The 27536-nt window shown below is 46.7% G+C and overlaps 3 protein-coding genes across 7 annotated transcripts in view; 1 reads left to right on the top strand and 2 right to left on the bottom strand.

The window, feature by feature from the left end:
• Positions 1-13455, bottom strand: part of ZFHX3 (zinc finger homeobox 3) — a 693289-nt gene extending 679834 nt beyond the window's left edge. Inside the window, exons 1-5 of the mRNA XM_072872994.1 lie at positions 13315-13455; positions 12681-12960; positions 8366-8598; positions 6639-6751; positions 2739-2837 (exon numbers count right to left, since the gene is read on the bottom strand). The gene's annotated coding sequence lies outside the window, so the exon portion shown is untranslated. The remainder of the gene's footprint in view (positions 1-2738; positions 2838-6638; positions 6752-8365; positions 8599-12680; positions 12961-13314) is intronic.
• PSMD7 (proteasome 26S subunit, non-ATPase 7) lies at positions 13436-20238 on the top strand. The gene is made up of 7 exons (XM_072873008.1): positions 13436-13652; positions 14598-14689; positions 16008-16100; positions 16976-17073; positions 17391-17471; positions 18994-19085; positions 19754-20238. The coding sequence occupies exons 1-7, from the start codon at positions 13579-13581 to the stop codon at positions 20190-20192; spliced, it is 969 nt and encodes a 322-aa protein (XP_072729109.1). The 5' UTR covers positions 13436-13578; the 3' UTR covers positions 20193-20238.
• Positions 20239-22237: 1999 nt separating this feature from the next.
• The window catches only part of WWP2 (WW domain containing E3 ubiquitin protein ligase 2), a 44054-nt gene continuing 38755 nt past the window's right edge, over positions 22238-27536 (bottom strand). For 2 of the 5 annotated variants that reach the window (XM_072873003.1, XM_072873004.1), the window contains 7 exons: positions 26802-26935; positions 26535-26675; positions 25842-25962; positions 25376-25480; positions 24662-24758; positions 23700-23772; positions 22239-23455 (listed from right to left, as the gene is read on the bottom strand). In XM_072873003.1, coding sequence (XP_072729104.1) covers positions 23356-23455; positions 23700-23772; positions 24662-24758; positions 25376-25480; positions 25842-25962; positions 26535-26675; positions 26802-26935 — 771 coding nt within the window. In that variant the 3' untranslated portion in view covers positions 22239-23355. Of the gene's footprint in view, positions 23456-23699; positions 23773-24661; positions 24759-25375; positions 25481-25841; positions 25963-26534; positions 26676-26801; positions 26936-27536 lie in introns of all 5 variants that reach the window. The other 3 variants (XM_072873006.1, XM_072873005.1, XM_072873002.1) reach the window with 2 other exon arrangements.

Raw genomic sequence — 27536 nt, 5'->3', positions numbered from 1 at the left:
ATATCCCCCACGGCAGCCCTTGAGATTGAACACCCACCGACCTTCCACCAATCATTCCGTATTACCGGTGGTGGTGCTTCCCGTCTGCATGACGCATCCAGAGACCCTAGCCTGAAATCATGGCTTCTCTGCTCCTGGAGCAGTTATGCTGCTCAGATGAATTCTGCTCTAGATAAAACAGCAATAGGCTGCGTACAAACAAAATGTTAGAACTAGTCTCCCATAACTCCTGCTTCGCTGTACTCTTGTTTAGTTCCCTCATTCTTTATTTCATTTTAGTTTTTATACTTCTAGTTTCCCTGGCCAAATATAATAGCAAGGTTTTCAGAAAGCCTGTTTCTGGTAAATTAATTTCTCCCCTATTCTTCCAGAGCTCAGGAAGGCATTATCTGAAGACAGCAGTGACATAAAAGTTCAAAAGCCCAGATATTTTACAATGCTGACATTCTTTGCTTCAAAAACAAAACGAGCAATATCCACTCCTTCCCAAAACTGAGCAAGACAATTCCTGCGCCCATGTGCCCAACAGCAAGCCATACTAATGTATTTTACCAAAAAGTTTAATCAAGAGTAATTACTTGACTAAAAGAAGAATACAAGAAGATGCATTTTTCCATTGCAAATCAAAAAAAAAAACAAACAAACAATCTTCAAGCCCTAATAAATTTCCACTTCCATACAGGTGTTAAAACCGTTAAAACATATAGATCTTTAACATTAGCTTTCTGTACGCACAGAGTAAAGGGTTATTTTTCTCACATGAAAACGAACTTTTCCTAGAACGTAGTTTTCACAGAACTACGCTAACTTCCTCATGCAAAGGTCAATAAAGTACACACAGCAATCTTCTAAAGCTTGCTCCTAAGAAAACTGACTTTTAAATCTGGTAAGCCTATATGCAATCTTAATATAACATACAGATGACCTTACTAAGCTTCTCTACCTTCTATAAATTTAAATAAAATGATACAATTAATTTAAGTTCCCAACTTGCTGTGGTGTATTAGCATATTAAAATTAACTCTGCAGGCTGTAATCACTTTACCTTAATAAAACAACTTACCAAGGCAAATTTGATAAAATTATAGTACCCCCTTGTGGTGTTACCTTCATACCCCAATAGAACGTTTCTTAATATTATATTCTAAAAAAATCTTCTTCTATCAAGTCAGTGGATAACTAATTAACCTTTTCTAGAATCCAATATGAGCAAAGGGAAATTAAAAGGACTATCACCAGAATCTGAGAACAGATGAGCTAGAACGACATTTTTCCATAAGCTGAGAAAGTAATCTTTAGTAAAACCTCATGCATTTTTACATCAACAAACATAGCATGTAACGCTATAATATGAAAACAGCATTTGGGTAATTCTCTCCACGATGCAACACCAGTAAAGAATGCTTTCCATTTAAAAAAAAAAAAACCACACCCAAAAACCAATCAGCTTATCAGTTACAAAAGTAATTTAAGAGTTCACCATTCAATGATTCTATCTCACCTCGTACAATGTTTTCCCTCACTAAATTTAAATTACTCTGGCCCTTTGATTCCAGAGGCCCCCTCTGCAGAACTCTTCGATCTTCCATTCCCTAATACTTAGACACATACCTACATACATACCCCGTTCTCCTCTTACCTCAGTAGGCTCTTAGGAAAACAAGGAAACAAAAAGCAGCAACAGATTTTCAAAGCTGGACAAAACAAAAGTGTGGTTTGTGTTCTCTATTCCATCCATCTTTTTTCCGAAGAGGTGTGGGATTTCTTGAGATTAAAGCACCCATCTCTCCTAAAAGTACTATATAAGTCTGTCCTATTTAAATACCATCACCTATTAAAACCCTACAGACTGACAGCCATACAACCAGTCAGGTTTACCTTCAGAAAGCAGAGGTCCCCACACCCAATTGTTCCCAACAGCCGGTCAGCACCATTAACAGCAACGGCAGCGTAGTACCAAAAACATTAAGCAAAAAGAAATTCTTTAGATGCGATGTGTTTTGAATTTTTTGTGTATCTGTACAAACAAGATCCACTTTTAAAAGACATTATAATGATAATTAAGGCTTTTTAAAAAAAAATCAAGAGATGATTACCCCATTTTCTTAATGATGTTATGGTAATAGTTTCAACCAGTATTTGGCCAGACTGAAGTGAAAAAGCCGATTTTTATTTACATTAGCCTACTGGCTTACTAACTAATATATCTACATATATATGTTGGTGTTCAATCTACACTTGAGAAACATGGCAAAGGATATCAAACCACACAGTTGTCTACAGCCTGACACAGATAAGATGGCACAGAAGTTCTTAAATATCTGAAAAGAGTATTCACTGCATCCGACATGAGTTGCTGCCCTTAGCAGTAAATGAGTATTTGAGACATGTAGAAGGGGTACAGGTACATTTTCAATAACACACATGCATTTCAATAACCCCTTCAGCAAAACTGACTCAGTTAGTAGGTGATCTCTACCCAGAGAGGCAAGCTTTCCAGAAATTATAATGACATGGAAAAGAAAGGGATGAGCAAGTGAAAGGGAGAAGGATCTCTCTCCCACGACCTGGATTAGGTTGGTTTCCCCACCATTCGAGTTGGGCGTACGCAGTCACATTTGGGCTGAGGGGGAGAAGACATGCAGATGAGGGACTATTTGAGAGGAGTATCCAAGGGGAGAAGCCAGCAGCAGACACCAAGCTGAGCAGGGAGCGAGGGGGATATGCCAGGCGCGTACCTGCTGTGGGTCGCAGTGCCCCTCTACAGCATCTAGCAGGGCTTAAACACAAGCCTGGTTCCACAGTATCGGCTGTAGCTAGAGGAGAAATTCATCTTTCTAGAGAAGGTATGGAAAACAAACGTGACATCCCTATTAGAGATGTTTCGTTACAACATAATTAACACAGCACAGCATTGAGAACAACAGTAAATTCGGTCTATAAAATGCAGACCTGGGCTATACAGCATTTGTAATTGCCTAATATTAAAGCCTTGACATAAAGTAAATACATTTTAAGTTCCTGTTAGTTGTGGAAACAGTTTTGAAAGATTGAAATGCAGTACCAATAAAGCCTTTGTAAATGCTATCCTAAAATATGCATTTCTCTGAAAGAAAATAGTTACCATAGGAGGGTTATTTTTTAGCATACCAGGCTTACAGAGAAGTGGTGTAAAACCACTTTTGTCTGCTGAAAGAAGGTGTGTGTTTGCATTATTCTCAAGTTGTGACAAATCAGATATTGGCACCAGTAGAGGTGGTAAAATATCCTATTAAAAACACTGGTGGATGTGTAAAAGAGGGAGTAACCATGTCAGTGGCAAAGCACGAAATAGAATTTCTGTCTCTGCTGGTCCCTGCATCTTTCACAGGGACCGCAGAAGGAAGCCATTTACAGCAAATTTGTGCTTCCTCAGTCCAGTGACATAATTTCAACACTCTTTAAACAAGAATAAACTACATGGCTACTACCAACATTTCTAAAACATGTCCACTACAAGAATTTCAAAACTCAACACCTGTATAACTAATTTTCCATGTTCTAAATGAGACAGCTGTAACAGAATGAAAAAGTGATTTTATGTAAACCATACAACAAAGCAGCAGCAGAACAAGACAGAAACATCGGCTACCTCAACCTTACCATGTTAAAGCCCCTTCAAGGCTAATTCACTGCATCGTTCATACCATATTGGCCTTGGTGTCACAAGCATTCAGAGGAATCCAGGTGGTCTACATTCCTTTCACCTTGCAACATTTGCATTCAAGGGCCTTGGGGACGTGTGAACCAAGTTGTTCCCTACAACCAGCACAGACCCATGTCTGAGAGAAGACCTTTGCTGGTGAGCTAGGGCAGGTCTTCAACTTCTCCACAAGTCCAGTCTTAAGACAGACAAGGTGCTTGGAGACGACCACACCAGCTGGACCATGGAAGCCAACGGAGCCATTAGGGATGGTTTGGCTATTGTGGTGCTTCCGTAAGATTTTCCTTGTAGGAGAGTTTTCCACTGAGATCAGTTGCCCAAGTGCCTTGGCAGACGGGCCTTAAACTGCATTTGAAGGGTACCCCAAGATAGAATAAGGAGAGATGTCTTTGGTGGGATTGTATATCATGTATAGGGCAAAAAGCTGTTGGCACAGAACCATACTAAATCTGGGTAACTCTTTGGGTATCCAGGCAAGAAAGTATTCCCATCAGCGCCCATTTTCTACCAACTGCTGTTTCATTGCTCTAGGAGCCTAAGCCTAGTGCCCTCTAACACCAAGTTTGTAATATGGCTTGTGTAACCTCCACAGCACTAGACACTGAGGTTTCTCAGAACTGGATTTTCTGAAAGATTTTCTCCAAGAATTGGTAGTAAGCACTTGGGGTTTTGTCCATAGCTGTGCCAATGAGGGCAATGAAGTGATTTACTCTTCACAACAGTAATTCTGTGCCCTTGCAAGGATTATCATGACACTTGACAGACCTTTGTCCCGTCCCCTAAATTCAGTGTCCCAAGGAAACACCTCAGCTCCCAAACTGTACACACAAACCTCAGAGGCATCACCTTATAGATCCTGGATAGCCTGTACCATTCTGCTGCCCTGACTACAGGCCAATTGCACAAGCTTCCTCCAGCAGCAGGACAGGCTTAGTACCCGTGAGTTCAGATGCCCTCCAGAACCGGAACACAAGGGAACGTGGAAGCACCCAAGAGCCTGCTTAGTGGTATCTCATGGTCAGGGAACCTTGCTGGGGCAGTCTTTCTTGAACAACCTTACAGAACAGCTTAGACACAGCTGTTAGCTCCCAGCTATTTTAATCTCATCGTCTACCAAGTGCAACACGTTATCTTCCATCACAACAGAAGTAAACAAAAAAATTAACCTCTCCTCTCCAGGAGAAATGAAGCTTTATGTAGACAAAATTGCATACATTCCTGATATTTGACTGCAGGTTAAGAATGGAAAAAAGAGAAAGTCTGAAAGAAATATACTTAAGGAGATTTTATTCAGGCAAGAGAGGACCTCCTGCTTAACATACACAAGCCATTAAGAATTTTTTCAACCAAATCATATGGACCTGCACAGACAGTACATGTTAATTCTTATTCTTCCTTACAGAAGTAATGATGAAAGTATCTTGGCTCCAGGATGGACTGGTTTAATTCTGCTCCAGCACTCAATTCTGCCTTTCATTTTCCTACTGACTTGCTGAAATTCCATGGAAAGACATTGTTGTTAAACAGCAGTGAGTGTTATTCTCACAGCAGTGTACACTAATAATAATTCAGTGTGGTGTCATGGAAGGCTGTGAGCTCTTAGCTGAATTTATTTGAAAAATAAAGTTTGGGGTTTTTTTCTCAGAGATCTTTACTTAAGTCAGCATGGAACTCTTGTAAAAGATAACTACCAATAAGTCACAACTACCCAAGGAACAGCCTTTTTATTTTATTTTTTTATTCCCTGCTCACCATGACAACATAATAAATGAGCCCTGAGAGACTAGAAGTGCATAACTATTTAAAATTTTGTATTTTATCGTTCATTGTATGCTTCCAGACATAACATTCATGATCCATTTTTTAAAACCCTCTTCAGTGTCTCCAAGTGAAATACTCCAATTTTCAACTGCAATATACAATAATCAGAAATACATCTTCGCTGTGATTCTAGGTAACAGTTTACAAAACTAGGCTTATAGTATTTTTGTGATGCATTAATAATTACTTGCTCCTGTAAAAGAAAAGAAAGCCAACAGTTTCAACATCTGCTTTTTCAATTTTTGTTTTGAGTTCTGTTGGATGTCTCTGTATTCTTTCATACATGACTAATAGGAAAGATACAAGACTAATAGGAAACATAACTGCAACTTCACTTACGGTTGGTTTCAGTTAACAGATGGTCTTTAAACTATCCAACATAAAAGCATTCATTTTAGAAAAACTGCTTCATAAAATAAAGTATTTTGATTTTTTTTCCCCTCAAAGCTTCAGGATCTTTCAAGACACTACAGTATAAGAGGCCCCAGGGTTAAAAAAAAAACCACTTATAATTTCTGACCTTAAACATCAGAGACTAAAGGTTTTGCAACATAAGTATCGGAAGTATCATACACAGCTATACAAAAAGGTGGGTCTCCTAGGCTACATCTTTTCTTGCTAAATTTCAAGTGCCAACATAAAATTACAGCAAAGAGATCTGCAAGATCCCTATGCTACAGATGACTGCCATGACAGGTCAACCAAAGCTTTAGTTTTCCATAAGCTAGTGCAGCAGTTATGGTGAGGTCTTTTGGCTGTTGCAACAGCTGCTTCCTTCTGGATAAATAGCAACTACAAGTCAGCCACCAAGAAACATCATCTTTAATTTCTCAGTAATACGCTTCCACAGGCATATGAACTAGGGTGATAATAGCACAAGTCCTACTTCCAAACTATTTAATGTAGAATACAGTGAATGAAAAATTGTTTGTCCCACACACACCTTGTACGGTTGAAGAGTGTTTACCTAGGATCGATAAATGGGTTTGGCAAGACCTGCGTTGTTCCGCATTTCTTATTCTGACAATACCACTGTATGTTTGCCCTGTTCTAACACTTATCTACGAACCAGCTGCTGACCATGGTCAAAGAAAGTGTAGCCGCCCAGATATACCTTTGGTCCTTTTGTTCAGTGGTTTTGTTCATCAAACACCACATTCGAGAGCTATGCGATAACTTTGCTACAAGTGCAATCTGCTTACAGCATGGCTTTTCTTAAAGGTCCATCTACAAAAGAAACCAAGAATAAAACCAAAGAAACAGCTATTGTCCAAAATGCCTCCCAAGCCCATCCATCACAGTTTGCATAACTTGGGGACAAATGGGTACTGCCGCAGCACTGCTGTAGTTATACAGGCACCATAGCGTGGTGCTGATTTAAATATGAACAAGGTTTAATGCCTCTGACCTTTTTCAGACTCACTCTTCCATATGTTAGGGCAGCAGCCCAATTGAAGCCAAAACATCAAGAGCAACTTCACAAAAAGTTTTAGGTTAACAGTTAAAGATTATTATATGCAAAATTATATTAGAAATTACTTTGTGCACGTCAGTTCTCCTACTTCTACGTCAAAGGTGCCTGTGCAACAACACCGGACAGCTGAGCATAACGGCACTTCACAGAACTCTCAGCAGCTGACTGGTGAAAGCAGCAATGCATCTCTTTCCCAGGAAGAGACTGCAGGTGGCAGCATTTTTATATGGAAAAAACAGGATTCACTTTTTAAAATATTCAATTTATAGTCAGATTCTGAGCCCCTTGCTCACATGCAAGGATATTTACTCTCGCAATCAGTTCCTCCCACACAGCTATGTCCATGAATGAAGTGCCCATACAAGCCATCAATATTTTGGTCTAGACAAGAAGCTAATTTTTTCTATCTGCTAACATTCAAAAAGTCACTCAAATACAAGTTTAGAAACACATGAAGCAACTGAAGCTTGCAAAATAGCACTACGCCCTAGGAACATGGCTCTTTATTTTAAATAGAGTATTTATATTACTTCCTAACCAGAATTCTTTCAGCTTTGCAAACAGGTATAAGGTCACTTAAAAAAAAAACAACCAAACAAAACTCTAGTTTAAAAAGTGCTATTAAAAAAAAAAATCATACAAGAATTAGCATTGGAGAAAAAGTCAGCAAATAAACTAAAGTTGAAAATAAGTTTCTTTCTTTCAGCCAGTCTGTTTTTCCAGATGCATCATCAGCATCTGCATGTTAGCAATTTTTCATTATTTATAAATGTATTACAGGAACACAGCCAAACTACAAGCCAAGAAGTCCAACACACACATTTTTAAAAATAGGGAATGTGTCTTGGTTATAGAACAAAAGAACTCATTTTATCACTTGGCTTTACCGCTTGAGAAAATGGCTCCTGGTGTGCTGAACTCCATGATAAATGTGCCCCCTCTAGATCTTTATTGCCCTTGTAAATCAAAGGACTGACAGCAGTTAATAAGAAAGCTTTTGAGTGGTTTTGAAGTTTTGCTTTGTACAAATAAAATCTCATATTAAAGAATTTGCTAGTCCTCAAGGTGTGGAAAAATGAGTATGACTAGAACCTGTTGTGCTTTCTTTTTTTAACTGTTTGTTTCCACTATTTTCAAAAAATCATTTTGCAGCAAGGGTATCAGAATAAAATAAGCAAATCACTCTGTATTGAAATAGAAAAATTAGAGTCAGTGACTTAGTTATTAAAAAAATAAAATTAAAATCTTTCTGGCATTTCTATACCCTGTGATGTCTGGACAGGGCAACAAAATCAGAAGTGTACAATATAAAACATGAAAGATTTTTCCATAATTTTACATTAGATGTTGACAATACTTCTACAAACCATTTTTAACTAAAGAAAGCGGCGATTCTACATCCAAAAATTATCAGTCGAAATTCCACTGTGATACTGTTGTAGGGAGGACAGGATTATTTGAGTCACCAGCTAACCCACAGGTATGGACAAAAGTTTTTAAATCCATTGGCAGAAACTATAGCATATTCACAGATGGCCAAATTATGGTAAGCAGCGTGAGTTCTACTTATATATGTACCTTTTGGTCAAGCAACAGTACCCTATAGGGAAACAGAGAAATAAATTACTACAACACAAATATTTAAAGATCATATCATAAAGCGAACAGATCAATTTATAATTACAGATTTAAAAGTTTGCTTTAGAGATTACATTCTAGAACAGACATTTGGAAAAAATGGTTATTTGGAGGTCTTCAGAAGCAAACTGCAGTTGGGATAAGGACACTCTTTATGGCATCATGCATTGAGTACATAGTGCCAGCATTGCACTGAATTACAGTTTAACCAAAACGAATTAGAATTGATGTTGTGGTGGCTTTCCATTTTGCTTCCGTGGCTTGCATTATCCTTGTTCCATTCCAGGCAGCATCATTCCTTCTAAAACACTTTATGGCACACCCTAGCCAAGGAAAGCTTAACAGGAAACTACAGTTATTTGGACAAAGCTAAACTTATTTATAGGGAAATAAATATATTTCCTGTTCAAACTGGTAGCACAAAGGTATTATGTGACAAACTATCAACAGGTCTAAAGAAAGCCTAGCTTCTCTTGACTGGATTTTAAACACATTTTAGAAGGCATCTCAACGAAAATACATGTTAGTGGACATTGTCTCTTTAACTGTGCAGTTTGCCCTGCCCCAATCTAGGAAAAATAAAGTAGGGTTTTTCTTTGTTTTTAAAGACAACCAGTATTAAAGGAGCACATTACTAAGCATCATTTAGGATTAGGATCCAAAGTATCAGGCACCGATATTTCCCGGCTGCATGGATCTTTTGTAGCCAAAGTCCCAAGGATGTCACTTATCACTAGCAGACACTGGAAAGCTACAGAGAAAAAGCAAATCAGACTGAAGTGTTACTGCCTTCTGCGTTATTTATCCGCCTGTCTACAACCCGAGCCTGCCCTGCCTACAGCCCACCATCTGCTTGCTTATGCAATCTCCCTTCCTGCACTCTGCCCTTTAGGTAGGTAGAGAACCCTCTTGATCTGGGAGAGACTCAATGACATGGATAATCAAACCTTTCTTCCCAAGGAGAGGCTACTGATCAGCAAACAGCAGCTCCTTCTCAGACAAGATGGAAAAATACACATCAAGAGCTATGCACAAAGCAGGCTGTAAGTCTGGAGGGTGTAGCCTACCGCACAGCCATCCAAGGCTCAGTTCATGGCCTTGATGAACTGAGGTTGTTCCTGTGGCATGCTGGTATTTTCATTTAAAGCACTGTTAGGTTTCTAACTCTCATGATTGGAAAGAACACCTAGAAATACAAACGGAATGTATTCAGTAAATGTATGCCTTCCCTAGCGTGTAGATGATCACTCTTCTGTGATTCTGCCAACAGAATTACCTCCATTTTTTTTTCCCGTTACAAATTTCCATCACTGCTCCCCGCCCCCAATATTAGCAGATTGAAAGGCGAAGGCAAGAGATAAGGCCAGTAAAAGTGTCCCTCAGCTCCGTTATCGTGGTTTTGTAGGGCAGCATTAGTTAAATTAGAAAACAGCTGGCAAGCAGAGACTCCATAAAGCCATGCTTGATGGCTGCCCAGAGAATGTGTCACCAATCTAACAAGGATCTAGGCCCAGACATGACACAGGACAGTTCACAGAAATAAAAACCAAGTTTCTGAAACATCTAGTTACATCACAGTTTAAAGACAAATGCTAATTCCTGATGGAAGGTCCAACATTCCTGAAGTAGAAGTGTGATCCCCAGGGCTGGAAAAGAGGTCAGAACATGACAAAAGATGTAGAAACTACAGAGAATCTGGGTACCAACAGTTTTCTTCCTGCTGCTTCACAGCAGCTGACAGTGGCAGATCTTGGTTTAGAAAAGCCTACAAAGATGTCCTTCTGTTCCACCAGTAAGCATAACCTTGCACTTGAGGAGAGTTTATAACACCTAACAAATCAAAAGGAAGAGAATAATGGCAAAAAGTGAATTCAGAGTGAGGTTACAGGTGGCACCACTCAAGACAGCGTTCACTTTCTGCAAACGAACTTTCTTTTAAAATGCAGTCATAACTGATACTACACGAACAGGATAGCTAGCTCAAACATAGCAAATGTCCATCTCCACAGACAGCATCATGTTCCTTTGCTGCTGACTCCCCCCTGTTATCAAGATCATTATTAAAGGAAGACTAGAGGTTGGTTTAACATTTATAATCATGAATTTGATTTTTAAACTACTTTATGATGACTTATTCTTATTTTTCAATCCAGAAATTATTCTTAAACCTCTGAAAACAGTTACATGTAAGTTTTGGGTTTTGTGGGGCTTTTTGGGTTTGGGTTTTTGGGTTTTTTTAAAGAAAATAAAAGCCCAACAATTAATGATGGAATCACTTGTTCCAGTTAAAGAACAAAACGCAGCTCCCTCCCTCCCCACTTCAGGTCAGTTGCCAGGTGCTCGCGTACTGCAGAACCTCTCTAAACTTTGAGTTTCAGCTCAGCAATCATAAGCCAAATCATACATAAGTATTGATGTTGCCACTCTACAGTTAAATTACATCAAGCATCAATGCAATCAACTCATTAGCTGTTTTTTATTGAGCACCAACATTCATTACTTACTTTTCAATTCTTTGATTAAGCAACATATTGCCTGTATTCCCAGTCTACATCTACCAGCTGATTAGCTCAATAATACTGATAATCTTCTCAAGTCAAAAGAGCTGGGAAGGGAAGTAACTGAAATCCCTATGAGCAGACTCAATTTACTCCTTTTGTGTATAACATCAATACACTAAACTACTAGCAATACAATCCAGCAAATGAAACTTCAACTGTGCTAAGTTAGAGAGTAATTTTAACAAAAAGTCACAGCAGGTCATTAAAATGCCCCTTAATTGTCTCTAGATCATACTCTGTTATCCTTCAACAGCCTTCCTGGCATGCTGAGATTTTAAATCTCTTCTGACTGATGTAAGAACCAAGAACAGAATTGAAGTGTGATTGTCACATACGGAGCCTGAATGCCAAAGGTCAAAACAGCTTACTGGTATGCTGGCCCACTGCTCCAAATTTTATATCTTTTCTGTCCCTCGGTTATTGCCTGACATGATTTAACAACTGTAATTCCTTATTTAACGATGTCAAAGGTTTTTAGGAAATTGACTGTATTTCACCAACGATATATTTCTTCTTGATTACAGCGTGGTTAAAATGATTTTAAACCAAGACAGCAAAATAAAGCAGTAATAAAATCAATAAAAGGTGCTTAAAACATTCCTTCTATTAGGTAATGGCATTTAAAATATCCGTAGCTTGTAATGGCACTTAGGATATGCCCAAAAATCAATGAGCTAAATTACTTATTGAACTAGTTAATTTGAACATTGAGTTTTATATGTATATTGATAAAACAAGCTACCAGAACACCGTCTGTATTTGAATTTCACGGTCAGATGTCTCCCTCTGCTGGAAAAAAAACGCTAAAAACGCGACCAGAATTTTTTTTTTAAGTAGCAATACTAAAGGATGTAACGCCTAAAAAACTCCACAAGAGGTCTCTGATTCTCGTAGAGTTGGTAAACGAATGCTGTTCTGCTGAAACCTGTTAAAAGATGCTACACAGCAACACAAAACTTTAGATTTTACCCAGAATATCGCCATTTGGTCAGACCTGAGAAATATGCAAAAACCACGTAACATGTGGGAAAAGTGTAGAAAATAAGGGATATCATAATGCTTTAAAAACAGTGAGACTATCCTCAAGAATTTTGCTAATACTTTTTATGTTAATAATTCCTCCGTAGCAGATTCAGCAATAACAGCCTCAGGTTCTATTTTCTTGCTAGAAGTAAAGTACAAAAGACAAGCTCCATGTCTACCAGTTCCTACTCTTGAGGTGCAAAAACCCTCCTACAAAGGCTACCCTAAGCACTCAGCTTAGTTCAGAGTCTGTTTCTCCTTTAGGTCGAGGAAAGCTGTACTTCAGAGAGGAAAAACAATTACAAGCAAGAGAGGCTGAAGTCTGTTGGGTTTGCCTGCAAAACAAAACAAATTAGCCTAACATAACCCCCTCAGAAGAAAGCAAACACCAACAGTAATAAATATTTCTGCTTATTTACATAGACTTTTATCACTGCAGTACTGGGAACCCTAAAGTTACCCGAAACTCTGGAACGAGAGGCAGGGTGACCGAGTTTTTCCAGCCCAGGCTGCAACAACTCCCAAAGTTGTAGAGACAGACACAGAAGTCCAGGCAGAGCACAAGCCGAGAAGGTCGGGATACCGCCCTGTATATGCCATTAGTGCTTTCGCTCTCTGTCAAGATGAGAAGCCAGCACTCCTGCATTTTAAACCTGCAGTCTAGCGGTAATGATAGGATTACGACATCATTCTGACGCCACTCTCATTTTTTGAAAGGTCATGGTGATTAGGAGACGTTCCTGACAAATGGAAAAAGGCAAATGCCACACTCATGCTCCACAAGAGCAGCAGAGGGAGCCGGGGAAGGCTGGCCGGCCCCTGAAACCACTGTCCCTGGAAGGACCACGGGGCGAACGCTCTTGCAGGCCATTCAGTCAGCAGGCGGACGAGGGACCCGCCGGCTGGGGCCGGACGCGGCTCGGCGGGGCTGCCCGCCTCCCTCCGCCCCTGCCTCCTCAGACCCCCGCTGACAGGAACGAGCCCCGCAGCCGCCCCCCCTCAGGCGGGGCGCGCCGAGGCGCAGCTGCGGGGAAGGGAGACCAGCACCCCCGGAAACCCCCCGAGCGAGGGCCGCTGGCCGGCCCGCCCCTCACCTCCGGGCGGAGCGACCCGACTTCCCCAAGATGGTGCCGCGCCGCCGACAGCGGAGATGCACCTTCCCAAGATGGCGGCGGCGCGTCCGTCTCCGGCGACCTCTCCAAGATGGTGCCCGGCCGCCGCCGACCTCTTAAAGATGGCGGCGGTGGCCCCGCCCCGAAGCGGGGCAGGCTGGGAGCGGGGCCGCGCGGCGGGGAGCGGGCCTGGTGCGGGCGGGCGGTCGGGCCGGGCTGGCGGCGGAGCGGGGCCGGGCGGGCGCCATGCCGGAGCTGGCGGTGGACCGGGTGGTGGTGCACCCGCTGGTGCTGCTCAGCGTCGTCGATCACTTCAACAGGTGGGGCCGGACGGGCGCGGCGCCGCGGCGCTGAGTCACGGTCGCGGGCCGGGCCGGGCTGGGCCGTGAGGGACGCGGGGCCGCGAGGGGAGCGCGGCCGTGCGGGGAGCGGCGCGCCGGGCCCCGGGGCGGGCAGATCGGGGCGGAAGGGGCCCCGCGCCGTGAGGGGAGCGGCGCGCCCGCGCCCGGGCCGGTCGCTCGGTGCCGGGGGCCGCGATCCCCGTGTGGCGGCGGGAGCGCGGCCTGCGGGGGCGGCCGGAGCCCCCGGCCCTCCGCCGCCGCTGGTGTTTTCCTCTTCAGGAGGAGGAGGAGGGTCCTGAGGAGGTGGGGAGCGCTGGGGTGCCGTGAGGGGGCTGTCACGGCACCCGCCGAGGGCTCGGAGACAACGTCCTGCTCGTTAAGCCGCGAGTGGGGGAGCAGTGGGGTTTGTTCCTAAAGCTGCAGCCGGCTGAGCCGGGGATAAGTCATATCCCTCTAAACGCCGAGGGTAATTTGTGCCTAATTTCACTTAATGGCGCCAATTGACAGGCAGTTTTAGTGTTAAAAAAAAAAATCTCGCAAGGCAAACAAGCCTGCTATTGTGCAAGCAAATTGTGGGTGACACCGAGCAGTTGAAGAGCTTACTCACTTTTTTATAGCCCATTGTCCTGCGGAGAGGCTGCAGCGGTGCCTGTTTTGGGTCACCGTCCCCCTCGTTAGCTGCATCGGACCACGTAGTCCTCTTTCTGCATGGCTGGGTTACCAGGTTTGGTTCTGAGGGCACCGAAACGCCTTTTTCTGGATGTAAATTAACAATCAGTAATAAAACAATCATGATGCCTTTTCTTCTGTTCCGACGCACATACTGGTTAACTTGCAGAAATTAGATGAAACAACTCGTCCGCTGTTACCTTCTTTCCTGAATCAGGCTTTTTGTCATCGGAACTGACAGTCTTTTCCATTTAGAATAGGAAAAGTTGGAAATCAGAAACGAGTCGTTGGTGTGCTGCTGGGCTCGTGGCAGAAAAAAATACTAGATGTGTCCAACAGTTTTGCAGGTGAGTTTGGGTGTCCTACCCACGTTCAAACCTACTCAATTATTTAATAGATGAATTGCGTTTGTTTTTTCTTAAGCCACCCTGCCAGACCACAGATTCTTCTCTCCATGTACAAATCAGCCTATATCAAACAAAAAATACTAACTGCTGTCAAAAATACACCTATTCCAGCCAGTCTTGTGCTGCATCTTCCCTGTAATATTGTGCAATGTGGAATGTTTCGGGAGCGGATGTAATCCTCTTTTAAAATGCTGCTGAATATTTTGCTGCATTGGACTCGCTGACCTCTGCTGAGTGATCTCAACGCGTCATACAGAAATCGCAGCTCTCGGTGCTGACATAGCTGTTACCTACTTTTGTAAAGATTTAATGTATATTTTAGCTTTAGTTCTTTTCCTTAGATTTTGTCCAATTAAATACTAGTTCTTTCCTTAAGGATGTTGTTAATAGCGTTGAAATAGTTTCCTCTTAAATATTTGTATGCGATAGTAAAAGTACTTCTTGAATGCATGGCTGTTGCTGACCCGTTTGTGTGTGTTAGATCATTTCCTTCCCGGTGGGACTACTCTGTGACAAAGCAAAATTATCTCAGTTTGTGTACGGAGTTTCACAGTTTATATGGAGTCCTTCTCCAGGTGTGGACTATTTTTTTTTTCCAGTTTTTGGAGGAACTTTTTTCCATTTGAGTTGAAAAGAGCTTTTTTTGTCGTTTTGACAGCCATTCAACTATGAAGCTTTTATTATACCTATAAATTAAAAGACTGAGACCAGTCTTTGTTCTCAGAACTGAGCCTGCGTCCCTGCATATGTGCTAACTGATAAAATTACTAGTCGTTTGGTCTAGGGTAAATAGTCCTTACTTAAGTGCTTTATTTTGTTCTAGTAGTCTATAAAAGTGCTGATGACGTGTTCTGTGCTGAAAACTGATATTTCTCAAAGTAGACTGCTGTTGATCAACAAGCTATAAAGTCTGCTGGGATACTCAGTTTATCACATCAAATGTCTGTGCACGCTGTCGAGTCACTTTTGCGTGGCGGAGGATTTCTCTCTGATGCTTGATGTTGTCCACTGCGGATAACCCTCAGAATGCTCCATGCTTCACTCCTCAGTTCTAAACTGTAGCAATTATGAGACGGCCTCTACCTGAGAGAATTGACCAGCACTGCAGGTTAGCTTGTGCAGCGTAGTGTTGCAGAACAGTTGAAACTAATTAAACTCTCCTTTAGCAGCCAAAGATATCCTAAAACACAGTGTTTCTATAAACATTTTCAGTCTGCGAGTTGGATTCTTAAATATTGGGGTTTTGTTTTATTCCCAGTACCTTTTGACGAGGATGACAAGGATGATACTGTGTGGTTTCTAGACCATGACTATCTGGAGAACATGTATGGAATGTTTAAGAAGGTCAACGGTAAGCTGAGGTCTTCTTGCAGCCAGGGTTACTCTGCTAGAAACTTTCAGGACTCTGTATGGGAAAGTGAATTCATAGTGAGGTAGAAAATTAATTGCTTACTTAAGAAGCCACTCCACACTAATTCCTTGTGTGGCTTCACTTTCAGTGGTGGTTTCCATGGGTTAATTTGTGCAAGCAGTTTGTATTCTTAACACATTCATTTATACCTTGTTAATTTTCCCAAGTCTCCTGCCAGCTTTGTATCTTCAGAATAATTCAGATTTCAACAATGCCATTATTTCTGGAGAATTTCAAAGCTTTCCCCTCTATAACCTGTTTTATACAGATGCGCCCTGACATTAGTTTTTTATGAATGTGAATGTTACAAACTTCTCAGTAATGGTTCTAATTGCTCTTCGCCCCTGTTTTAAAAAGTGTCTTCACTGCTCGGTTTGAGACTTCAGACCTGAATGTTCAGTCATAACTTAAATTCCTATGAATTTTCTTAGCGCTGGGAACAATTGTCGTTCTCATGATACAGTTTGCGTTGCTAGAATTTTTGCATTCTTAGATGTTAGAGTTTCAAGCTGTCTGATCCTGGTATCTGCAAAACTAATAAATGATATGAAATAGTCCCGTTTAGTTAAGTACCTAGGAGTAAAGTTATTTATGTGATTAGTAAGCTACGATAAGTAGGTATGATTAGTAAGCAGTCTTTGTCACTAGCCACGTCATTGTTGTGCCTACTGTGATTCCTTTCCCCCTACTTTACACCTGTCTTCTACACGCATCAGATTTTCACCCTTGATTTGCTAATTCAGTCTCTGCCTAAATCTTTCTGCTGGTGTCTTACCACGCGATTCTGATTTAGAATCCTTTCTGGTTTTGCTCAGCTAGAGAAAGAATAGTTGGCTGGTACCACACAGGCCCTAAACTCCACAAGAACGACATCGCCATCAATGAACTGATGAAGAGATACTGTCCTAACTCTGTAAGTGTGCCACTTTTTGTTTTTCTCCCCTCCCCCCCCCCGCCCCCCCCCTTTCCTAAGTGGGAGATCTGGGAACCCTTGGCCCCCACCTTTGTTACTGGTGATACAGCATGTTAAAGACCTGGTCACTGTAAAATGATTGAGGAACTCAGACCAGAGTCTTTTGAAACAGCTATAGATGTCTTTTCTCAATGCCTGAAGTTAGCACCTCTGAGCGGCCAGCGTACCGTTGCTGTGGAGTGAAGAGCTGGCTTGGGTATTTTTTTCTAGTCCTTGAATGAAACCTGGTTTTCTGAAACGTTTGCTTTTTCTGTAAGGTGTTGGTGATTATTGACGTGAAGCCAAAGGACCTGGGGCTGCCCACAGAAGCTTATATTTCAGTTGAAGAAGTTCACGATGTGAGTATTTAACGTGTCTCTCTGCTTTTTTCCTAGTAAAAGGGTTTCCATTAAAAGATGGCTGCTAGGATTGCCTTATTTTCTGAAGGATGCACATCCCATGGCACATAGTTGCCTTTTACACATGGGTTGTTGCACTCACTAGTGAGGGCCTGTGACTTGCAGCCAAAATCTGCTGAAACCAGAGGTTAAATCCCAGTTGTAATATAAGTATTTGTAACTAAAGCTTTCATCCACCGATGCTTTTGGAAGAAAAGCTGTGCGTTACTGTTTCACCTAAGGAACTCCACAGCTCCAGCTGTCTGTATGATTTAGATGCTTCTTACCTGTTTCTGTCATGTCCATGGCTGTGAAGAAAGTCACAGATGGGAGCACTTTTAAGATGTCCCTTTTACACGTCAGCCTGTTTGCAGAGGTGTTCTGAGTAATTGCGTGCGTATTCATTTGTGCACCTGCCAGTGCTGAGTCGGTAGGTCAGGCATGAGCAACACTTACTAATCACTTGCAGCACCGCGCAGACAAACAACATAGAGTAGTCAGTCAGCTTTAGCTTTTCTTTGCAATTGTTTGGTTTAAATTACATTCTGGATGTATATAAAAAAGTTTGATCCTTTTGCCTGTCTGAGACCCTCGCTATGGAGAAGCAGCTGCTCCCAGTGTTGTAGAGCTTACACCTGCAGGCTTTGTTCTTAGTTTTGTGAATTCACAGTAGTCCCAGTGGTGCTTTCTATTTACAGCTGTATACTGGTCCAGGTAATGGCTTTGAAAACACACGGGTAAAACTCATTCTCAGAAATTCAGCCTTGTGAATCTTTTAAACATCTTCCTTACTATCCAGTGCATAAATTATAATTTTAATGAAATTGCTCCATATTAGTATTTTTTTTGTGGAACTGCATATGTGCTTCTAACTGGCTGAGAGCAAACATCAGGATGACAAAAGGTATCCCAAAATGTAATAAGCTTGTATCAGGAAAGAAAGAAAGAAAGAAAGAATTGTGATATTTAGTGAGACTTTCCACTCTACCCACCAGTACATAGACCAGCAAAATACATCAATTGAAAATTACACAGAGCGCAAGAAAGAAGAAATTGCTAGCAACTCGGGGCTTGTGACAGTTGCTAACGCTAACTAAATCAAGAAAATCCAGCTAGTCTTTCCTCTCTGATTTCTTGTGGACTGTTTATAACTAACTACTTTGCTAGTTTTATTAATACAGTTTCTCATACTCCATCTAAAATTCCATGTTCTTAAAAGGCATTGTGATTCACTGACAGACTTCTCCCCTTAGCTGTGTACTTCAGTCCCCTGATACTCTGTTTTGCCGTAATTTGCCCCATTGCCTCTTCCCGATCCTGGCGTGCAAGCAGGCGCCAATTACTCTTACGCTGTGACATTGTGCGAGTTGCCCCACTGTTGGCGTGTGAGACGCCCGCACTGGCTAGTTGGCGTGCACCTTTGTGCCTGCAGTCAGCTGCGTGCTCAGTCTGACCGTGTCTCCTGTGTCCTTGCACCTCGAAGGATGGCACTCCAACCTCCAAGACGTTTGAGCATGTGACTAGTGAGATCGGAGCAGAGGAGGCAGAGGAAGTTGGTGTCGAACACTTGCTACGGTAAGCATCTTTAAAGTGAAAGCGTTCTTACGGGACTTGCGTAGCGGTGACCGCGATCCATCTGGCATCTCCCAGTGCCAGCTTCCTGGGGGAAACGCGGATCTTGTTAAACACGCTACTTAAATTCTAAGAGCGTGTTCATTTAGCAGTCTTGCTTGGCATATTCACTCATTGCTAGTGAGAAGTGTGACTGCCCACTGATGAGATGATGAAAACTACGTATTTGTTCTATCAAAGCTGCGGAATGTTGCATCGATTGGAACTGTCTCACAGAGCAGGACTGAACGGGAGTGTCGCTGATGGGTCTGTAGCTCTCCAGTCAAAAAAAGAGAGCAGTCACCCTATACAAACCACGTCGCCTTTTCACCAGTCAGAAACCCTGTTGTTTATTTCTCTCATCCCTCTAACTGGTGTCACAAACGCTATCCCAAAGAGAACAGACGCGCGCCGCAGGATACACCAGCGAGCTGTTTTAGCTATACTTTGTCATGTACATCAGTTTGTTCTCATTCCTTGACTTGCAGCATTCATTTCAGTGGTACTTCAGCTGCGCTTAAAACTGCTTTTCTTTTTAAGCTGGAAAGATGTCTTAAGTGAATATGCCCACCTGTTAATGAGAACACAAAGTACCGTTCTAATGCTGATTCTTTCTGTTGTGGGTGTTTCAGAGATATCAAGGATACAACGGTGGGCACTCTGTCCCAGCGGATCACAAATCAGGTCCATGGCTTGAAGGGACTGAACTCCAAGCTTCTGGACATCAGGAGCTACCTAGAGAAAGTAGCCATGGGCAAACTCCCCATCAACCACCAGATCATCTACCACCTTCAGGATGTCTTCAACCTGCTACCAGACGTCAACCTGCAAGAGTTTGTCAAGGCCTTTTATCTGAAGACCAATGACCAGATGGTGGTAGTTTATCTGGCTTCTCTTATCCGTTCCGTGGTTGCCCTGCACAACCTCATTAACAACAAGATTGCCAACAGGGATGCAGAGAAGAAAGAAGGACAGGAAAAAGAAGAAAGTAAAAAGGAGAGAAAAGATGAGAAGGAGAAAGACAAGGAGAAGAGTGATGTCAAGAAAGAAGAGAAAAAGGAGAAAAAGTAAAATGTGTAGTTTTTTTATTTGTAAATTAAAAATCTTGTAAACTAAATCACTTTGATGCTGGGTTCTTTCCTCGTGTTGAAATGGTCGGTGCTCTGCTTTCCTCTACTTTGGCTTCTGCTTTTTGTGTCCATTAGAGCATGGCTGGGTAGATCTTCTCCAGCTGGCGGCTGTCGCAACAAGCAGACAGCCATTGCAGGGCAGGCCGGGCAGTTTGGGCCTCAGTGCTGGGCAGGGAAGCCGTAAAAACCAGGGGGAATTTTTTTATTTATTTTTTTTTAGCACAGCACTCTTCCTTCCCCCAGTGCTCCTTCAAGGACTTTTAGGGCAACAGATGAGGATTTCTACCACATACTGTGTTAGACTTCATGCTGTGTACTTGTCTTGCCCGACACCAAGTTTTCACTGTGTGAGATGTGTTTTAATAGCATCAATTTGATTTTGAGCTGAGGAGGAGGTGCCGAGTTCTGGAAGCACCATGGAGTGAATCGGAAGGAGGACGTTGCTACTGCTGGCCGCTTTCTTCCAGCTGTACCTTGTGCTGGGCTAGTGTCATTGTGTTGGTGTTCTCTTTTTTGCTAGCTTTTCTAGCTGGCCAGTGACAAGATCAGGGTTGGCTGCTTTGTTACCTGACACTATAAAAACAAAAAAAGTAGATAAAAACTATACTCCTGGCTCGTGTGATGCTCTGCAGGGGTGGAAACACAGCAGGGCGAGAAGATGGGATGCTGCTTTGGTGAGGAGGGAAAGCTGTGCATGGTGCTACCATGGTGTGAAGAACCTTCCTCCCATAAGACATCGGGTCAATACCATATTAGGCTTGCAGTGTGCATACATATTTGCATTATTCAGGACTAATTTGTAACAATTAGCCAATTTCATGCACTGTAGACATCTGTATATTTAATTTGGTTTCTATTTGCACAGTCCCTAGGCACCTCGGCGCCTGTTGGTGGCACATTGCTGCTGTTACAGCTTCCACAGCTCTGTGCCTCTGAGGGCACCAGCTTCACTGCCTGCCTGGGCAGGTACCTGGGCTGTCGGCTCTGCACGGAGCACCCTGCCAGCCCACGGCTGCTCCCTCCTCAAGCTTCACGGTCAAAACGTTTATGGTGGCACTGAAACAGGCTGGCCTCAGCAGAGCCTGATGCCATGGAAGCACTGGGGAGCCTTCCTTGCGCAGCATCTCCGGGGCAGCCACGCCGATAACCTGCCATCCTGTGCCACGTCACCGTCCCACACCGGGACGACGGGGACAGGGAGCGCTGCTCTGCCCTCCTGGGCCGAAGGGGCAGGCTGGACGTGTGCTGCAGCACTGCAGTAGCCTCTGAAGCAAAAGGCAGCTCCGAGGCGATGGGGCAGAGGGGACGTGCCCCTCCCAGGCACAAGATGCCACCGGTTCCCCTGCCACCTCCCGGGCCAGGGTGTGAGCAGCGCTGTGCCAGCACGCCGGTGCTGGGAGAGTGCAAAGTGCCAGCAGCCTGCCCACAGCGATTGAAGCATTTCTTCTGGGATTAGGCTGGCACCAGCTGTGCCATGCTTGGCACAAGTACAGACTATTAAAAAAAAAAAAAAACACCACCCCAAACCCACACAAAGAACCAACCAGCCAAGGCAGCTGCTGAAAAGCAAAGTCATGGCAAAATGACTGGATGCAGGCTGTCTGCTGGTGATATGAATAGCGGGTTTGTTTAGTTCTGCTTGTGTGGGATTTTTTTACTAAACACCGCCAGCCTATGGCCGTTGGCCTCGTTCACCTGATTTTGTTCTACCAATGCCGCTCTGGGTTTCACACGGTGGCACAGGGAGGCAGCGCCAGCTCTGGCAAAGCATCCTGGAGACATTTTTAGCCGAGTGTGATTATAGGTTGGGTGAAGGCAGGCAGGAGCGCTGCGCCCAGCCTGACCCTCCTGCGCAGTGCGGGCATGGAAAAAACACGTATTATTTATGACCCCGCTGACAAGCTCCGGGTGCCCATCACTGCTCTTCAGGCGAGTCCCCACACAGACGCCCCGAGGCTGCACCAGGCCGTCCCCCCGTGCGACACACCGACGAGGGACACACACCTCGGCAGCTGCTTATCCTTTATTGCACAAGAAGTCGGCGTCGCTGAGGCAGGATGGTGCAGTACAAAACTATCCGGTTACCAGTCAAAAGCTATTGCAGTGTCTTGTATCCATAGACTTCCTTTATGTACAGCTATGTACACCAAGGCTCGCGTGGGTCTGTCTCCCCGGTGCACGGTGGCGGGGGGGCAGCAGTGGAGGTGGCATCTGGGCAAGGGGCAGAGGCCTGATCCTGCCCTCACCAGCAGCTCCAGGAGCTCCTGCCACCAGCCCGGCCGGCGGCAGAGGAAACACAGGGAGTTTGGGCCGAACCCACGACCCAAGCAAAGGCCAGATGTGCCGCAAGCGTGACCGGAGTCCCCGAGGCTGCTGCAGAGCACCAGCTCTGAGCAACACACCACTTAAATATTAAATACTACAGTACCGGGGCCACACGCTTGCAAATCAAAATGCAACGGGCATGGTCGGCCAGGACCTGGGTCGTGGGTCACCCGTGGGCAGCCACGGGTCTGGTGTGGGAAGGGGCTGTTCCAGCCCTCGTGTGGTGCATCGGCCCCAGTGGCCTCGACTGGGGGTTCCCCGTTACCTTTGCTGGGTGCAGGATAGGGCCCAAAAGCGACCTGAGAGTCGGTTCGAGATCCATTTCCCCTCCTCACCTGCATGTATTAAAACGCCATGAGAAGGCAGAAAACACTAGGGGGAAAAAGAGCCTGTGCTGAAACCAGATCTCATTTAACCGTGTCTGCGAGGGGGGACCAGGGAGCCTCGGTGCACCGCGCGCTGCCTGTCGAGGCCCAGGGCTTCGCCCTGTCCCCTCTGTGCCAGCCTGCGCCCCTCACGAGCTGAGCGGAGCCAGGCTTTTGCGTCCGCCTCCCCGTCACACCTCGAATTTGTTTGAGGAGGGAAACGTGGACCCGTTTCCCCCAGGGCTGCGTTAGTGCAGATCTCGCACAGGAACAAGAGCAACAGCGTCCGCAGCTGCCTGCGCACCATCCCGTGGAGAGGGCTCGGCGCTGGGCTCCGCGGGCGCCGGCAGGCAGGACCTCGCGGCCGGCAGCGCTCCAGGGCCCTCCCCGCCCCGGGAAAGCACCAAAGCTCCATCACTCCTGTCCAAATCCTTCCGTCTCCTCAATCGCATAAAGCAGCTTCTCCTTCAGCTGTTCGTAGCTCTTGTAGGGAGGGAGATCCAGACGGTTAAAGCTGCAGAGACAGCAGAGCCCGTGAATAGCGCTGCAATCCCAACTCTCCTCCCCGCTGCAGGGTCCCCTCCGGCCTCGGCCGCGCACAGCAGCTGCGGTAAGATGCACGGCCAGGAATGGCAGCTACATCCTGTGGGAACGCGGGCGGAGGGGACAGAGCGCGCCCGGGGCCCCACGCAGCCCCGCAGAGACTGCCAGCGGTTGTCCCCGTGGGCTCCTAACGGGGCCAAGGAGAAATGGCTTACCATGTATGGCTCCGAGGCAGCCACGTCTCTTTGCCAACTTTATCGATGCAGAATTTCTGGGGCCCGTTGCTGCCTGTTAATGATGAGCACAGCAAATCTCATTACATGACCAAGAGCTGAAAAAGAAAACCCTCCAACGCGCCGTTAGCCAGCAGGTCACACCGTCACACGCCCTTATCCTAGAGACACGTCGGGGCATAAGTCCATAGCAGCACTCACTGCCCGTTCTGACGCCTTTGCAGAGAGAATGTACAAAAAACGAGAAAGGAGAAAGCTGAAAAGCACATTCACAGCGTAGAGAGACAACTGCGTGGCTTCTAAGCAGGATGGTTAAATTGCAAGTGCTAAAATGCGTTTATCTGTAGACCTGCAGGACTGAGCGGGTCCATCCGAGAGTTTTAAAGGACCTGGCTCAGGAAGTCTGAGTCACTGAGGTCGCTTTTTAACAGATTGTGAATGCTGGAGAGGTTCCAGGGGGCTGGAAAAAAGCTAATATGCCAGCAAGAATAAACCAGCGGGCTAAGTTAGCTGGTTAGCTTGACACAGATTCCAGGAAAGTAAGGGAAAGGCTGGTACAGGCCCCAAAAAGTAGCAAATTGAAGGATGAATGCAGAATAATGCCACACTGTGGTTTTCTGGAAAAGGGATTTCGTCGCACAAAAATCAAAATTAAATCAAAAACCAAATCTCATTCAAAATGAGATTACAAGCTGGACTGACAACGTTAACTGTGGCGGCACAGTTCACGGCTAAGGAATTTGTCTGTGTATGGCACACCACCGAATTAAATCGCCGTGCTCAGACATCGCAGCTGCTCCTCTGCTTACGTGCTGTGGGCTGTCTTGAAGTCTGCGATGGGGACGTGGTCAGCCAGGTCCCACCCCCCAGCCCCCGCGCACGGCCGCTGCCCCGGCTCGCCTCCCCAGGACCCCCGCTCAAGCCGAGCGCCTGGGAACACGCACCGATGAGCTCCGCGAACCCCCCGACGGGCAGGCGGCAGGTCCCCGTCACGAACTGCAGCAGCCGGATCCTCTTCTCGTTGTCCATCTCTTTAACCACCTACGACAAGAACGCGGCAGCAGAGTGGGATCCCCATCACCCCCAAGCCCGCAGCCCGGCCGGGCCTGGGGCACCGTCCTGCAGCACGGCTCCTGCCGTGAACACCCCACGCCCTCCGGCCAGCCGGGCTCGGACACAGCCCGGGGCAGGGCAGCACGCCGGGCACGCGGTCCAGCCCTCGCCTCCAGTCCCGCATCCTCGGGGACGAGTGCATCCCGAGGGGCGGCCTGCGGGGAGCAGCTCTGCCCAGCCTTGCCCTCCTTCAGAGCCCTTTTTGACCCCCTTCTCTCCTGGCCGGCACAGAGCAGCACCGCCTGAACTGGCGCAGCTCTATTACATGTCACCCCCTTCTGTCATCCTGCCCGAGAGCAGCAGCTATTGCTAGAAGCACGCTGACCACTAAGTGCTGCCTGCTGTCCTTGGCGGCGGCACCGGGGCCTCTGCCAGCCACAGCCAAAAGCTTCTTGCTGAACACGTGCTCGCGGCTGTATTTCGTTCTTCCTGACGGCCTGCGAGGCTGCCTGCCCCAGGCCAGCCCTGCCTGCCCCAGGCCTCAGGCAGGGGATGATCCCCGGGCGGTGGAGCAGGTCGGAGGTGCCGCCAGCGCTGGGACTGACCTGCCAGAACCACTGGATCTGTTTGCTGTTCTTGGTGTAGTGCCGGTAGATGGTGTTCTTCTGCCAGTCGTTCATGTCGATCTCCTGCATGCCGCAGAGCATCAGCTGGGGACAGGGAACAGTCAGCAGGGGGACAGAAACAGGGCCCTGCGCCCGCGCTTCAGAGCACTGACTCCTCCGGTGCCAGGCTTCACAAGGCACAGGCTCCAGCTCGGGGCGGCGGAGGTGTCTGGGAGGAATTCCTCACCTCCAACGAGATGGTTTCTTGCGAACAGATCCAACAAGCCACCCCACAGACCCAGCCACCTGGGGCGGTGGTACCCCCATCAGCAGAGCCGAGGGACAGAGGGCGCGAGCGGAGCCTGCGCACTCTGCCATCACCGCGTGCCGTTCCCGGGGCAGCACGTGGCAGGGTGGGAAGCACCGGTACCTCCGCGTCCCCGTCCCAGCACAGGCGCCAGCTCACCTCCAGCTCCTTCTCGTCAAAGTACCGCAGCCACTCCAGCGGCACCACCTCGTTGAAGCCGTCCAGGAAAGCCTTGGTCTGCTCCTCCACGCCCCGCGTGAACCTCCAGTCCGTCAGCAGCCTGGGAAGGCAGACGGCGGTCAGCAGGCAGCCAGCGCCGCTGGCCCGGCACGGGGAACCCTCACACCATCCCTCCCGCCGGCGGGGAGGGCCCTGGGAGCCGCAGGGGCGCGTGGGGAGGGGGAACATGGCTCCTGCGAATCACCAGGGCTCCCCTCAGTTCCCACTAGTGGGTTTCTCTGCCTCCAAACCCCTGAGCACAGACCAGCAGCCTTCAGGAGGGTCGAGGGGTGCAAACCACGTCCCCTGGCCAGAGCCTACTGTAGGCAGGAGGAGACGGCCCTGGCAGCCCCCAGCCAGCCCAGCAGTGCACAGGCAGAGTGAGCAGCCACAGGACAGGGAGAGAAGTCTCACCCTCTCTCCCCTCTCCTCTTTCCTGAAAGTACTGGCAACTGCCCAGCCAGCAGCAAGCCAGACCGCAGCGGAGCTCGGCCGACCGCGCCAGCCCATACTTGTCACAGGCCACGTAGCCCGGGGAAGCGGCCACGTCCCAAGCCCCACGTTCCCACCCCAGAACTGCCCTGCAGCCAGCGGGGGTAGGGACCCGGCAGGGGCCGCAGGATGGCCGCTCACATGATGTACTCCTCCTTGTTCTCCTCCGTCACTCGGATGCTCTCGCCACCCTCCTTCAGCTCGTGGGTGGTCACCTTGCCCAGGATCTCCATGTCCTGGATGAAGTACAGCTCCAGGCCGCACTCCTCCAGGCTGTTCTCCCTGCGGGAGGACACTGGGATGTGGTTTCCGACAGAGGCACCCGGTGGCAGCGAGGGGCGGTGGGGAGAAGCGCTGCCGCCACTGCAGCAGATGGGCCCCGGGCCGGGAGGGAGCAGGGGCACTCACTTGGTCCAGACGATGGAGTTGTAAAACTCGGGGTCGATCGATTCCAGGTCCTTCAGCGTGGGCCGCTTGTTCAGCATCCGCTTGTAGAAGGGCAGGGTGAAACCAGTATCGATGAACTTGCCATGATACAGAGCCTGCGGCGGGGAGATAACGCCGGGTCACGGGGGACCCCAGGACAGACCCGCGGGGCAAGACAGCGCTACAGCACTGGGGCAGCCGTGGGGCGAAAGGGAATCGCTCCCGGGTCCCAGAGCTGCGGCACTCGCTCCCGGCCAGCAAACGCAGTGGGGAGGAGCGGGCTCCCCCCGACAGCGCTGCCCGGAGGCGGCTTGCCCGGTGCGGGGTGTGCTCGCAGCCCCTCTCCCCTCCCCACCACAAATTCCACCGCGTCTCCTTCTCCCCTCGCAGCTCTATTAAGAGCACTTGTTTAAACAGAGCTGTGCTGCGGCTTCCCCGAATCCCTGGCTTCCAGGAGCCCCAAGGCAAAGGCAGCCAAAAATAATGCAGACGCTTGTCTAGAACGGCCCAGCGGTGAGTAATAGTCTGGGGTTTTATTGGTATCCTGCAACGCGCAGGGCAGGGCAGGGCAGGACAGAGCAGGGACCTGAGCAGCGCACAGCCGCCTCCCGCACACACCTCGCAGGGCCACGGGCCAGGGACCCTTCCCCAAGCTCGGGGAGCCCCTGGCAGCCGCCCTGGTAGCCCAGGCCTGGGCGACCTGCGGCACGTTGGCCT

This window comes from Ciconia boyciana, chromosome 9 (genome assembly GCF_034638445.1).
Source record: "Ciconia boyciana chromosome 9, ASM3463844v1, whole genome shotgun sequence".
NCBI classification, from domain to species: Eukaryota; Metazoa; Chordata; class Aves; order Ciconiiformes; family Ciconiidae; genus Ciconia; species Ciconia boyciana.
The sequence above is the reverse complement of the archived record's forward strand: the minus strand, read 5'-3'. Positions and strand labels throughout refer to the sequence as shown.

Coding starts and splice junctions, on each gene's coding strand:
- PSMD7 (XM_072873008.1), top strand. CDS start 13,579: ATGCCGGAGCTGGCGGTGGACCGGGTGGTGGTGCACCCGCTGGTGCTG. Junction 14,690..16,007: donor TGTGTCCAACAGTTTTGCAG/GTGAGTTTGGGT, acceptor TTTTATTCCCAG/TACCTTTTGACGAGGATGAC. Junction 17,074..17,390: donor AGAGATACTGTCCTAACTCT/GTAAGTGTGCCA, acceptor TTTTTCTGTAAG/GTGTTGGTGATTATTGACGT.